The following is a 14,754-nucleotide window of genomic DNA, read 5'->3' on the forward strand; positions in this document are numbered from 1 at the left end:
CCTCATGTAGAGGCAGAGTGTGCTCGCCTGCCTCCACGTGTCTGGAGTGTGCGTCCTGGCCAGAGTTGCAGTGGACCTTATACGCAACCAAGAAGAAAAGGCATCGAAGCGGTCTCTTAGGAAGTCGGGTATCAGCTCGCCCTGGACATCGCCTTCAGCTCCTTCAGAGAGGTTCTCCTTCCCCTACCCAGAGTAGGGGACGAGGTAAGTCCGTTGCGGGGAAACGGCCCATTGCTGTTCCCCACAAGTCTGATGTCGTTGATGCTAATTGTATTGTGCCTACGCAGACGAGTGGGGTGTCTGCTAGTGGGGCGGAAGTGTGTTCTGTAGACGAGGTTCTGGTGCCCGCAGGACCCAGTGTGGGGGAGGTCAGGACCAGCTCCTCCTCCCCCCCCATCGTGGCAATGCTTTTTAGGGAGAGCGGTTTCCGGGGGCCGGCTAGATAAAGAAAGGCAGTCCACGTGCTTTTCAGACCCCAACTCCATTGTGTGGACGGCGCCAAGGACGCCCTTCAGGTCACCCATGCGGCAAGAGGAGGAGTTTGTGGGCTGGTTTCCGCACGCCCCTGGCGCCTTTGGCTGCTCTACTGCCGGACTTCATGCAACCCGTCACTCCGGTAGCACAATTACATGCCCCTAGGGTAGTGACAGAGAACACAGATAGCTCCTCTTCCTCTTCATCTACCTCGGATGTTTCCTCGTCTTACAGTTCGTCATTGTCGGAGGTCTCCAGCGGCCGGGAGGTGAGAAGGAAGAGAAGAGGTCTAAGAGGAATAAGGCAAGCTTATACGCAGGCTCTTCGAACGAGGAAGAAGGCCAAGGTTACGAGGAGGAAGAATAAGAAGAGGAATTCTTCTAAGAGGAAGTTATTAGCAAGCATGGCGGGACAATGGTGTGGACCCGTGGTCCGTAACAGTCCTCAGGGAGGGATACAGGATTCCCTTCCTGACAGACCCACCCCCTCTCATTCCCGAACATCGGGCAGAATGGCTGGCTCCCAAGGATCACAAGAAGAGAGCAGCCTTGCAGGAAGAGGTATCAGCCATGTTGAACAAGGGAGGACTGCAACCTGTCCAGGAGTTGTCCCCGGGGTTCTACAGCAGGCTCTTCCTGGTAAAGAAAGCTATGGGAGGTTGGAGACCAGTCATCGACCTCTCGGCCCTGAACAAGTTCATTAAGAAGACGTCCTTCAAGATGGACACGCCGAAGTCGGTGCTGGCAGCCTTGAGAGAAGGGGATTTCATGATGTCCCTGGATCTCAAGGACGCCTACTTTCAGATCCCCGTACCTCCAGCAGGAAGTTCCTCAGAATGAAGTGGGGATCCCAGTATCTACAGTGCAGGACCCTCTGCTTCGGCCTGTCAACGGCTCCTCAGGTGTTCACGAGGGTGTTCACCGTAGTATCAGCCTGGGCACACAAGCAGGGAATCAGGCTGATCAGATATCTAGACGACTGGTTGCTACTTTCAGCCTCAGAGGCAGCCTTAAAGGAGCAGGGGGCGAAGCTATTGCAGTTCTGCAGAGAACTAGAGAAGTCCCAGTAAGTCCCCATCACCAGGATGACATACCTAGGGATGGTCCAGGTCTCCCAGTTAGTGAGGGCATTCCCCTCTCAGGAGAGGCTGAACAACCTGGATCAAGTTATACGACCATTCCTGACAAATGCAGCAATGAGAGCCAAGGATTGGCAGAGACTCGTCGGCCACCTGATCTCGCTGGAGAAGTTAGTTCCTCAGGGGAGGCTCAAGCTGAGGCCAGTCCAATGGAACCTGAAGGACCTCTGGTCACCGGGAGACCCTCCTCAGAACTTTAGTCAGGATGACTCCGGCCTCCAGGAACATGCTCCTCTGGTGGTCCGACCGAGCGAACACCCTAATGGGGTTACTGTTCGCGTCCGCTCCTCCAGAGATGTTGCTCTTCATAGATGCGTCAAAGGAGGAGTGAGGAGCCCATCTGCTCGAAGAGACAGCAGAGGGAAAGTGGTCTCAAGCTCCTGGCAGTTCAAAAGGCCCTCGCAACATTCGCCCATCACCTTCAGGGAAACTTAGTAGCCCTCATGTGCGACAACGCCACCGTGGTGGCATACATAAAGAAACAGGTAGGCTTGAAATCAAGGGAACTGTGCGACCTCATGTCTCAGATCCTGGAATGGGCTGAGAGGAACCACATCATTCTCACAGCCACGTTCATTCCGGGGAAGAGAAACGTACTGGCCGACGGCCTCAGCAGGGGCAGGGCAAGTAGTGGGGTCGGAGTGGTCCCTACATCCGCAAGTGGCACAGGAGGTTCTCCAGTTGTGGGGCTCACCAGTAATAGACCTGTTCGCCACGAGGCTCAACGCTCAGCTCCCCGTGTTCTGTTCTCCTGTGCCAGACTCGGCAGCAGCGTTCGAGGACGCCTTCCAGCACTCGTGGGACGGACTCAACGTATATGCCTTTCCCCCCCTTCAGTATTCTCAGGCAGGTACTCAACAGGCTCAGACAGTCAAGGGCTACAAGGATGACGTTGGAAGCACCCTGGTGGCTGGAGAGGGAGTGGTTCACGGATCTACAGGACCTGGCCACCCTTCCTCTATGGCCCCTGCTAGTAAGGGTAGATCTGCTGCACCAGCCTTACTTTCGAAGGTTCCACGAAAACCCTCAGTGCCTTCAGCTACACGCGTGCAGGTTATCGAGCGCCTATTAATGAAGGAAGAATTCTCGGAGAAGACGGCTTCGAGGATGTCAGGGTATCTTCGGAAGTCCTCGAGCATGGTGTACCAGGCCAAGTGGTCCACGTTTGGGAAGTGGTGTGCCACACAGAACCTGAGACCCTTGGATGCGTCAGTCCATAAGATTGCAGACTTCCTGGTCCACTTGAGGGATAACCTTGGGGTCTCCATTCCAGCTATCAAGGGGGTCCGAGCGGCCCTGGGGCAGGTTTTTCAGCTCAGAGGCATCGAACTGGGGGCCTCTCGCCAGATTTCCATGCTCATCAGGAGTTTCAAGCAATCGTGTTCCCCATGCGCCTCTAGGGTTCCGCAGTGGGACGTGGCCTAGGTTCTCAAGGTTTTGACAAGGCCTCCCTTCGACCTCCTTAAGGACATCCTGGATAAAGACCTCACTCTCAAGACAGTGTTCTTACTAGCTCTAGCCTCAGCCAAGCGTGTGAGTGAGCTCCACGGCTTGTCCTACTAGGTCTCGCACTCGAAAGGGTGGAAGAAACTGTCCTTTTAAGTTTCTTCCTGAATTTGTGGCCAAAACCCAGAACCCGGCAGTTGCGGACCCAAGGTTCGAGGAGTTCTCGGTTCTGGCAATCCCTCACTCAGACAACCCGGAAGACTTGCTCCTGTGCCCAGTGAGAACAGTCAGGAAATACCTTAGTAGGACAGCCAGACTCAGGCCAGTCATCAAAAGTCTGTTTGTCTTTTCAGGCCCAATAAAGAGGGCAGTGTCTAAGAATAGATCTCCTTCTGGCTTCAGCAAGTCATAAAGAGAGCTTACAACAGTGAGGGGTCTGCGGTCCCGGGTACCCCGCGACCCCATGATATTAGGGGCCTTAGCACTTCTTTGGCATTTGATAGCAACATGGCAGTGGGCCAAATCATGCGAGCAGGTACATGGTCCAGGCAGTCCACCTTTACGGCTCACTACCTGAAAGACTACGAGGAAATCCCTGGACTCCTCCATTGGGCCTTTGATTTCCGCCATGCAATAAGTTTAAAGCTAAAAGCCCTGGGTAGCCCGAGGGAAGTAATCACAAGCGACACAAGTTTCCTCCTTACTCCCCCTTTTCCTTGCTACCCTTTCCTTTCCTCCTCCCATGTGAGAGATGGATGTTATGGAAGCCCATGTCCGGATTATGCATAAAAGCGAGTTATACAAAAGGTAGACTTTAGCGTGCTTCCCCCGACTCTCCTACCCTGTCCACTGTGTCGTCTAGACCTAGCCTCCTATCTAGGTCCCGTGGGGGTCTTCCGGCCTGTAAGTCCACCCCCTCCTCCTTAAGTGTAAGTAACCCAAGTAAGTAGTTCGAGGTAAGTATTCCGTGTTGGAACAAATCACAAATTTTAAGTGATTTGTATTTCTCCTAACAGTACTTACCTCAAACTACTTTTGGGTTATTGCCCACCCATTCTACCCAGAGTGTCTTACAGGTGTTCGAATAGTACTTAAACATATGCTTACTTGCGACACAAACCTAGCAGCGCGCTCTCGCACGCTGACCCCGGGTCGCCTCAGGGCGAGTATCCGTCCACCACGGAGGGACCCGACAAGGGAAAACGGAGATAGGGGGAACTACGCAAAATTCTTGGTCGGTTCGGGAGGAGATCCCAGATACTCCTAAGAAATTAGTTCGAGTTAAGTACTGTTAGGAAAAATACAAATTACTTGAAACTTGTGATTTTCATTACGATACAGACATGAATCCTTTAAATTATAATTTCCTTCTCAAACACCTTGCAAGTTTCAGGACTAAAGGCTAGAAGTGCTAGTCTTGCTAATTGGCAGGTGGGTGAGTCTTCGCTACCACATACCAGTTAAAACTACCTTGGTAAATTTCAGTAGCCATTTTACCTCTGCGGAAGTCATGCTCATATTAAACAACTCTGTTTGTAGAGTTAGGAAATATACAAATTACCTTTAAAATTTGTAATTTTTGTTGTATGCGGCAGTCTGCAGCATTGTGCGAGTTACCTTTTTTATTTCTTATGCATTTTGTGGTTTCTAGGGTAAATGGAGTGGCAAAGATGCCCAGCATGTAAGAAATGTCAAATGGACATGTGACAACCCAAGAAACTTTGTTGATAAAATGAAGGGGAAGCCTGTCGAGGCTGTTGTTGAACATGTAAGGGATGGATCTACTGTGAGGTGTTTCTTGCTCCCAGAATTCAATTATGTCACACTTATGATTTCTGGAATCAGGGTAAGTGTTTTGTGTACTAGTTTTATATTGAGGTAGCCCTGCTGTTTAAAGGAATAGATTCTCTTATTTTTTCTCCGTTCTTTCTGATGATTGATGAAATACCATTACAGGGACTTTCTTGTCCTCGTCATTCTTTTTGTGATAAAATATCTTCGTGTTTGGATTTTACCTTATCCCCAGGTGTATTGATAGATGACTAGGAGTTTTATAGGTTTTCCTTGAAGGTATGTTATCTTCCAGTGTCCGATGAACAAACTTGACTCTGATGGCAAACCTGACAAGTCTTTGAGTGAACCATACTCGGAAGAGGCGCGTTACTTCACAGAATCAAGATTATTGCAGCGTGATGTACAAGTTATTTTGGAGACATTCAACAACAATAATTTTGTTGGCTCTATCATTCATCCTGTAAGTAAATCTTTCATTATAGTTAATGGTAAATGCTTTATTGTACTTTTTTCATATGGTTTTAAGCAATAGCCCTAGAACGTTGAACGTTTATTTTCTTTAATTTGAATTTCATAGCCTTAGTGTCATGTTAAACTGGAGCAATTATTTGTTCCATTGATTTATTTGAATCCCTGTTAATCACATCATAGAATATTCATAGGGGTAAGTTTTTTATTTTGTGCTAAACACATTTTAAGGTAAAGTGAAGAAACTGCAAGTTTTTGTAGCTTGTGCAAGGAGTAATATTCCATTATACTGCAATGGATAAGTCCCTTTTGATTTACCAAGTTGTCATTTTTTATATTATGGCAACACTCTCCGTTGCCTGTTTTACTCTTCATTTAGAATTTTTCCAATATAAATCTTCTGTCTTGTTTTGCTGTTTTTAGCTTTGTTTTTCTACATTTAGGCCTTCAAAATAATACCAGAAAAAAAATGGAAAAAATATCAAGTTGTCAAGTATTAGGTTTATAAGGGTCGGCCAATATATTGGGGGTATAGGGAGAAAAACGCAAAATCCTGAAAAATTCAAGATCTTCGTATGGCAAAATGGAGATTGCATATACAAAATATTTCGTCAAGATTCCAATACCTTCATAACTGTATCTCAATAAGCTGAAAACGTTGATCCATACAAGAAAATTCAGCATTTCTTCTGGTATTGTAAATTTTGATGATTATTACCTTTTAATTTCAAAGAAATTATTAGCAATGGCATCTGTAGACATTCCTTGAGTCACATATAGTGCTTAGTCACTTCAGTCATCACTGCGAGGTGAAACTTTTGGGGGAGAGTACACATTTTAGTTTTCCTCTGACCTTCCCTTTGTTTTGGAAATAATTTCATCATGCCAAAGAGGATAAGATGATCAAAACATCGCACTTACATACAGATGAAGAAAATTCCCTCTTGATATTCGCATCATATTGGCTGTATTAATGGAGTTAGTGAAGGAGAGAGAGATTAGAAAAAGACATCGGGTACCGAGGATAGTGAAGGAGAGAGATTAGAAAAAGACATCGGGTACCGAGGATAGTGAAGGAGAGAGATTAGAAAAAGACATCGGGTACCGAGGATAGTGAAGGAGAGAGATTAGAAAAAGACATCGGGGACCGAGGATCCTAAAGAAGCAAGATGTTGTGCAAAGTGATCTTCATAGTATTTGTTTATTAGTACCCAAAAGGAATATAAAATTCTCAATAATCATGATTTATTAATATTGTTTTTGTAAAAATAAAAAACATTTGAGTTAATGACTTCTGACTTTAACTTGTTATGTCTGTTTTTCTTTGTTACGGCAAGAATTTCAACATGCCAAAGAGGAAAAGACAATCAAAGCATCCTCTAACATACAGAAGAAAATTTCCCTTATTATTGGTGTAATATACATTTTAGTGGAGTTAGTGTCCTTCAGTGAGAGAAGAGAAGAGAGAATAGGAAAAGCATGGGGGACTGGGAGCTTAAACAGGCAAGGTATTGTTCTAAGAGATCTGATCTTCATGTATGATTAAATTATGATAGATAACATAGATTGGTGTATTAATACTCAAAAAAAGGAATGTAAAATTAATGGTAATTATGATTTATTGATCTTGTCTATGTAAGAAATACAAAGAAAAACTTTGAACGCCATACCTCAAAACTATACTTAATGACCTTCAAATTCTATTACATATCTCCCTTAGTTTTAAAGCTCTAGAATTCAAAATTTGGTATATAACTGAGAAATACGTTATAGAATGATGAAACGATGCCATTTTTTTTCATTTTTATTCTATTTTTTCCCTCTTGATTTATAGGTTTTTTACCATAATGAAAAAATTCATATCTAGAAAAAAATAACTTTTAGGTAATAAAACTCATTTGGTGGGAGGGAGGTCTGTATCAGGTCTATATATGGTAGTAATCACAGGTCTTAATATTGAGTATAAAGGGAGAGATAGCAGGGGTGTCTTAAAACCGAATGTCAAGAGGCTAAAATCATATGTGGTTATATGGCCAAAATCACCTTATTAAGGGGTATGAATGTCAAAGTCCTGTTCTTACAGACAACATTGGCCAGTTGGTTTCCTTAAAGGGGTAACCACAAACCAAATTCACTATTTCACTATATGAATACAATTTTAAAGTTGAATGCTGCAATGGGTTGGCAATCTGTAAGGGTGACTCAGCTGCTTATGTGATTTCATTCACAGTATATTGTAGGTTGGATGAAGTGGGGTAAATAAGATTTAATTAATCTTATTCCGTTGGTGTTATATGATCCCTTCTTCTGAAATAAGTTTTAGTATTATGTACTGTACAAACTAATAATTTATAAGTAAAATGTATGTATATTTATTCATTTGGAAAACTTGAAAGAATGCTGTTATTTTGTTTCAAGAGTGTCGCTTATATTTTTCGTGTTTCAGAATGGTAACATTGCTGAAGCATTACTGAGAGAAGGGTTCGCAAGATGTGTTGACTGGTCTATAGCGACAGTAACAGGTGGTCCTGAAAAACTCCGATCAGCAGAGAGACAAGCCAAAGAAAAGAAGCTACGGTTATGGACGGACTATAAACCAACCAACTTGATGGTATGTATTTGAAATGGCCAGATTGCATTTTTCACGTTCAGTTATGATATTTTATTGGAAACAGTTTGGAAGGAGCTTTCTTTGCTAAAATATTATTGCATATACATTTGAATAACTTTTTGACATTTTCAATGGTAGAATATTTTAATTGTACATTAGTTCTTATATCGTTTGTTTATTTCCTTATTTCCTTTCCTCAGTGGGCTATTTTTCCCTGTTGGAGCCCTTGGTCTTAAAGCATCTTGCTTTTCCAACTAGGGTTTTATCTTAAATAGTAGTAATAATAATCATAATCATAATAATAATGTATCAAAGGAATTTTTTATTGTACAGTTAAGTTGGTCCAACATTTTAATTTTCTATTTCCTTTACAACAGCTGTCTGACAAAGAACGAGAATTTACTGGAAAAGTTGTTGAGGTCGTGAATGGGGATGGCCTTGTGGTTAGGAGACAAGATAATTTGCTGAAAAAAATTTTCTTAGCCAGTGTAAGACCACCAAGGTAAGGAAGAATTTCTCTTTGGTGACTATTTCAAATTGAATATTTGAAACTACACGTACAGTATAATTGAAGAAGATAGAATACCAAATATTTTGCCGCCTTTTGATGGAACTTTCCTTCCCATGTCGTCATCGTAAGGAAAGTTGCAAGCCTTACATTATTGTTTTCTATTTTCCTCTGTCATATTTTTTCATACAGACCTTATTTGTATGTCCATAACCAGAATTTAGTAGTAACTTAATTTTGTAATCATGGAAATAGTTTTCATGACTTGACACTGGAAAATATAAATTATTATATAGATTTTTCATGACCTATTGGATGGCTTGATTAATGGGCATGTATATGCAAACATTGGTTTTGAAATCTATTTTAAAGCAACCAACGGTTACAATTTATTTACTACTACTATCCTTGCATCAGGTTTGATTAAGGTAGTAGATAACAAATGCTTATTGTATAGAATAAGGCTGCTCTGTTTTGATTGAATTAGTGTAGAATTAAAGGGGGTTAAGAAATAGTGGGCAAATTTTCAAAAGCTTATCCCTGTCATATTGAGATTATATTTTTAAATACAATTTTCAATTACATTTTTATAGATTAATTTATTAAAGAGAGTATCTTCAAATTTTGTATAGATCTCCAGAGGGTGATACCACCAGAGTTCCAGGCAAAGGTTTCCGTCCCCTCTACGATATACCTTGGTTGTTCGAAGCCAGAGAGTTTCTCCGTAAAAAACTCATTGGACAGAAAGTTCATGTGACAGTCGATTACATCCAACCAGCACAAAACAATTTCCCAGAAAAGTGTTGTGCGACTGTCAAGATTGGAGACATGTAAGTATACAGTAGTGATTAAGATAACAGAAGCAATGTTCTTTTATAGTGCATTTTTAGATATGCATTTGCAAGTCTGGTTCCACTTGATCCTAGTTCTTTTATCAAGAAACTGGTTGAATAATGTTGTACAAATAATTTGGTCAAGATAGCTATAACGTTTGTGAGGTATGTTGATTATAAATTATTTCTATTTTATAAATACATTTTCATTTATTGTCTAGTTTACTTTGTTGAGAAATTTCATTCAAACCACCGACTCCTATATTATGAGATTGGGAGGTTCCTGTTGCAGAATAGCCATGAGGAAAACGAAATGAAGTAGGCTACTTTTCAAAGATAAATGGTCGGAAATTTTATAGAAATAGAACTATAATAAAGATTAGGTATAAAGGCCGCTCATGAATGGCAGAGACAAGGGAGAGTGGCATTACCCTAACAAGCAGGACAAAATCCTAAGAGACGGACCATACATGCATATGATCAGTGACCAAACCCCTTCTCCATGCAAGCTGAGACCAGGGAGGTGCAGGCAATGATTGCTGATGACTCAGCAGATAGACCTACAGGCTCCCCAAACACCCCATCCTTAGCTCACAAGGATGGTGAGGTTGCAGCACTTAAGGAGCTAACGAGTTTGAGCGGGACGTTAGGCTCCCACAAGAATGCAAAAATGGTTCCTATTTTCTTTTTCCTGTTGGAACACCATAAGTGAAGCAATAATTGAAAAAAGTGACAAACTTAAAATTCTTATGAGATAGTGACAGGAGGATAAGATGACATACAGAGCTTGGTTTAATGTTATAGGCTGATAAAGCATGCTAGAAATAAATCAAGTAGTACAGTATTGCTAAATGTGCCAGGGGCAAGGGTGAGTGTATCTTATCAAACAATTCAAGATTTAAAGTAGGTAACATACAAGAAAGAACTACAGACGTTATTCTTATCTGCAATTAAAGAAAAAAGGCGTATCCTAATCAGATTATCATTATTGTCTGGATCTTAGTGCTGATTAGGACATCTTAATTTTATTAGACAGACTTTTAGATAGTTCGTCTCTGGGTTGTCGAGAAACCTCTGTCAGATTTTTTGTTAGCTTTGAAGTGTCTGGTTTGAACCCGCATTTCACTCCTTAACTTTTTCCCAAGGCTTGATCTCTTTGAAGCTTGTTTGGGAGATTGCCTTATCTTTGTATATGCCACTTAAATAACTGGTATCAGTTTATCTAATAATTATTTCTTTTATTTTTCTTTTATAGTTCTTTACATCTAAATTTAGTTTCTGCATCCTGTTGCTTATCCTGTTATGAAAATATTCATCTTACAATTTCCATGCAAACACATTCATGGAGTGTGTCCTTAAACTGTTGTCTTCAATCCTACACTATTGCTAAGGAGATAAATTTTCTTGGGAAACCATTGATACTTGGTTCATCCTAGTTACAGTACAATATACTGTAAGTGGGCTTTGACAAAATTAAAGTTTATTACGCAATCAGGGTTTTCCTTAATCATCAAATAACTAAATATAACAGTCAAGAAAGTGGCATGCAAAGAGTATTTGTAGACTTGACATACACAAGAGATAGTTTTACCTTGAATGATAAGTCTTCACTTTAATTTGTTTAAGGGAATAATGCATTGAATACTGGATTTATAGGGAAAAATTGTAATGAATAGTAGAAACATTTATTTCCACGAGTGATTTGTAATGGTTGATGATTTTGCTTTCAGCAATGTTGCAGAAGCTATGGTTAGCAAAGGTTTCGCAACAGTTGTAAGGTATAAACAAGATGATGACCAAAGGGCAAGTTGTTACGATGATCTCTTATCGGCAGAAGCGAAGGCAATCAAATCAGCAAAGGGTCTCCACAATAAAAAGGAGAGGCCTATTCATAGAGTTGCTGACATCTCCAGTGTAAGTATCTTGTAGATTAATTTTTAAGCTGCTTTTAATGGGTACATATAACATTTACAGAAGTTTAACTTGAAATATACATGGAGGAGCGGAAAATTTCAAAAATGCAGTTGAAACTAGTAGAACCTTAAATTGGAATTCAAAATTTTAAAGAAATTATTGCTTGCTAAGAAAAATTTGAAGAGCATTGCAATATTCATGATGTAACAATATTGTAAAGGAGGGGGCCATCAAACAGTGAAAATATCACTGCATTTTTGGTCAATATTTGAATGAGAATGTCATTAGATAGAAGCTATACATCCCAGACTTTACAGTAGCCACCTGAAACATGGGTCACATTGGAAAGGATAAATATTCAATATTTTTTTTGTAACATTAATTCTAATTACTGTACTTGTCAGCATGTGAATACTGCATCCTTTGGTCACTTGTAATAAGAATCCATTATAAAGGTTTACAGTAAAAGGCCTCTTAATGCAAAATAAGGTTTCGAATGTAAAGCTTTTGAATACAAGAAAGTAATCCTATTGAAATGAGAACACCATTAAGAATGATTCACTACAGGAGGGTAGAATATTATATGCTTTAAATAGTAAGTATTGTTAAAATGATACAAAGTCCACTTCTTGAAAGGAGAATGTAGTTTGGTGTGGCTAAAGTACTCTTAACCATTTGAGTGTGGGCTGCCTAATGAATCAGACTTTTTGAGAGATCAAGTCATTATGTAAAGTGTCAACTTTATAAAGAGTTGTGTGGTGTAGGTGTTAGTAAAATAACCTTATCATTAAGCCTAGTTTTATGTTGAATTTATTTTTGAAGCACAGCAGTACCCTCTGTACATAGTTTCAACATACATTCATACCGATTTTATGTTGCTCATCCTGAAGTGAGAAATTAAAAAATAGTAAGATATAGATTTACGTCGATTTACCCAACCTTACATCGGTTTCTACATTGTACTAGAACAAAAGAGTGCTGTAATGAAAGTACTGTACTTCACATGGAACCTTGTTAATGTATGGTTTTTGTAAAATGATAGTAGGTTGCAAGTACTTTATTTTTGTGTTCAGTACATATATAGGTTGAATTGAATATAGGATTTAGGCATTAAGCCAAGCACTGGGGAGTACATATATAGGGAACAGACAGTATGTCCCTTTATAGGGTGAAAATGGACTCTTGGAGTCAATTAACAATGGTGTAGAAATGTGTAGTAGTAGTTAGGTGCTTTGCTTACCCTTTAAAGGGTTAAAGATCATTGGTGAATGGTATAGAGGCAAGGGAGATTGCCAATATATGATCAGCACTCAAGCTCCCTCTCCACCCAAGCTAGGACCAGGTAGAGCCAGGCAATGGCTGCTGTTTCCGATGTCTATGTCATAATTATATTGAGTAGTTAACATATATTTAATGTAATTTATACGGTTTGATTATAACATTTTATGTAATTTTTTTTTTAACAGGATGTGGCTAAAGCAAAGAACTTCCTTCCATTCCTACAACGTGCTGGGCGCACAGAAGCAATTGTTGAATTTGTTGCGTCGGGTTCAAGATTAAGACTCTTTATCCCTAAGGAGACTTGTCTTATTACATTCCTACTTGCTGGTATCAGTTGTCCCAGAGGAGCCAGGCCTGCACCTGGTGGTGTTGGAGGCATGATTCCAGCAGAGCCGTATGGAGAAGAGGCCTTCCAGCTAACTAAGTCTCTTGTTTTACAAAGAGAAGTAGAAATAGAGGTTAGTATTAGCTAGAAAATTATTGTTTGAGGAATGCTACAACTAATCGATAAAGGTACTGGAATTGCTGTACAATATACTAACATACTAACACATTCTCCTTGTGAACTCCTCTTGTTTGTTAGTATGAATTTTTACCATTTTGTTTGCCGTGGTTCTCTTTCTAATCTATTTCTCTTTTTCTCTCCTGGTGCTCTTTCTAATGTATTCTAAATGTGTATTTGTCTGTAAAGTCATGATTGGTATCATGAAAATTAATCCTCCGTATTATCTAGTACCCTAGGTACTTGACAGTTTAGTTGTAGCACACCAAGTTCTTATTAAACGACTTTGTGTTGATACATACATACATACATATACCAATTTGGGGGGGTAGCTGACATCAAACAAACGAAACAAAAAAGGGGACGTCTCCTCTATGTTCCTCCCAGCGTGACATATAGTTATATTAAATCAGAAAAAAAAAGGTGGAAATTATTAGATTATACGGTAGTTTTATAATTATTTATTACCTTCAGCAACTTCAGTCACACTATATGACTGAATCTTATGAAATTTTGTGGGATGATTGGCCATGATCCAAGGACAATTTGATTAAATTGTGTGTGATGGGGTCAAAGGTCAAGGTACTGAAGAGGTTAAAGATTTGTTAGTCGTTAATTTTTATCTGATTTGCAGGAAACTTGTCAAAATCTGCATAATTCAATTGTCTATCTTGTGATTTGAGTGATTGGATCAAAGGTCAAAAAAGTATTTTTGCTGCTTAGTTGTCAATTTTGATCCAATTTTTGCATGAAACTAGTGCCAAAACTTTATAATTTAATTGCCTATCTTGTGATATACAATATGATCAAAGTCACAAAAGGGTAATAAAAGTCTTTTTGCTCTATCCCAGGCAAATCGCATGAAATTTGGTGGGATGATTGGCCATGATCCAAGGACAGTTTGATTAGAATTTGGGTGTGATTTGGTCAATTGTCACAAAGAGGTCAAAAAGTCTTTTTGCCCTATGGTGGTCAGCTTTTATCTGATTTACATGGAACTGGTGGCAAAATGTGCATAATTGAATTGCCTACTAGTTATGTGTGAAGTTATGCACTCTACTGAGTGCCTATTCTAGTTAAAAGTGCTATGATAAATTTAAAAAAAAGAAACCTGGGTGTCTATGTAGTTGTAAAGCTTAGAATTTTTGACGAAAAGAATACAATTGTGTATCTTCCCTATTCCTTTATTTCAGGTCGACACGATGGACAAGGGAGGAAACTTCATTGGTTGGTTACATGTTGAAAATAAGAATTTGTCAGTCTTATTAGTAGAAGAAGGTCTCAGCTCAGTTCATGTGACAGCAGAGTCTTCGAAGTTCTATAACATCTTGAGTGCGGCCCAAGAAAGTGCAAAGAGTAAAAAGATGAAAATTTGGGCAAACTTCGTTGAAGAAAAGGAGGAAAAGGCAAGTATTTTACTTTTTTGTTATTTTTGACTAGATTTATTTTTTCTTGATAATATGCTTTTATACTTCTTGAAACTTTTTAAATTCATCATTGTCTCATGTTAGTAATATGATTAAAGTAATTATAGCAGTTGATAATAGTGAGTGGTAATTGTAGCCAGTAGCCACTGTAGTCATAAAAGTATGATGTATTTTTCCCATCATATTCATTTCATTTTCCCTGTTAACTGAGATTAGCGGAAATTAGTTCTCTCTTTTCTATCATAGTAATTGTCTGGCCACCGATATATTTATAGTTTTTCTGATCAGTTGTTTCTCATCCCAAGCTTTACCCCAGTCTCTAAACCCATTGATCCATCAATTATCTCTTCTAGTCAAT

General features: G+C 40.0%; 1 protein-coding gene across 1 annotated transcript in view; it reads left to right on the forward strand.

Annotated features, from left to right (window-relative positions):
• Positions 1-14,754, forward strand: part of Tudor-SN (Staphylococcal nuclease domain-containing protein 1) — a 35,240-nt gene that overhangs the window by 15,072 nt on the left and 5,414 nt on the right. The window contains exons 5-12 of the mRNA XM_068354047.1: positions 4,710-4,904; positions 5,145-5,312; positions 7,767-7,931; positions 8,309-8,433; positions 9,072-9,269; positions 11,003-11,186; positions 12,653-12,925; positions 14,163-14,375. Of these exons, the coding sequence (XP_068210148.1) occupies positions 4,710-4,904; positions 5,145-5,312; positions 7,767-7,931; positions 8,309-8,433; positions 9,072-9,269; positions 11,003-11,186; positions 12,653-12,925; positions 14,163-14,375 (1,521 nt within the window). The remainder of the gene's footprint in view (positions 1-4,709; positions 4,905-5,144; positions 5,313-7,766; positions 7,932-8,308; positions 8,434-9,071; positions 9,270-11,002; positions 11,187-12,652; positions 12,926-14,162; positions 14,376-14,754) is intronic.

Source organism: Palaemon carinicauda, chromosome 30, assembly GCF_036898095.1.
Source record: "Palaemon carinicauda isolate YSFRI2023 chromosome 30, ASM3689809v2, whole genome shotgun sequence".
NCBI classification, from domain to species: domain Eukaryota; kingdom Metazoa; phylum Arthropoda; class Malacostraca; order Decapoda; family Palaemonidae; genus Palaemon; species Palaemon carinicauda.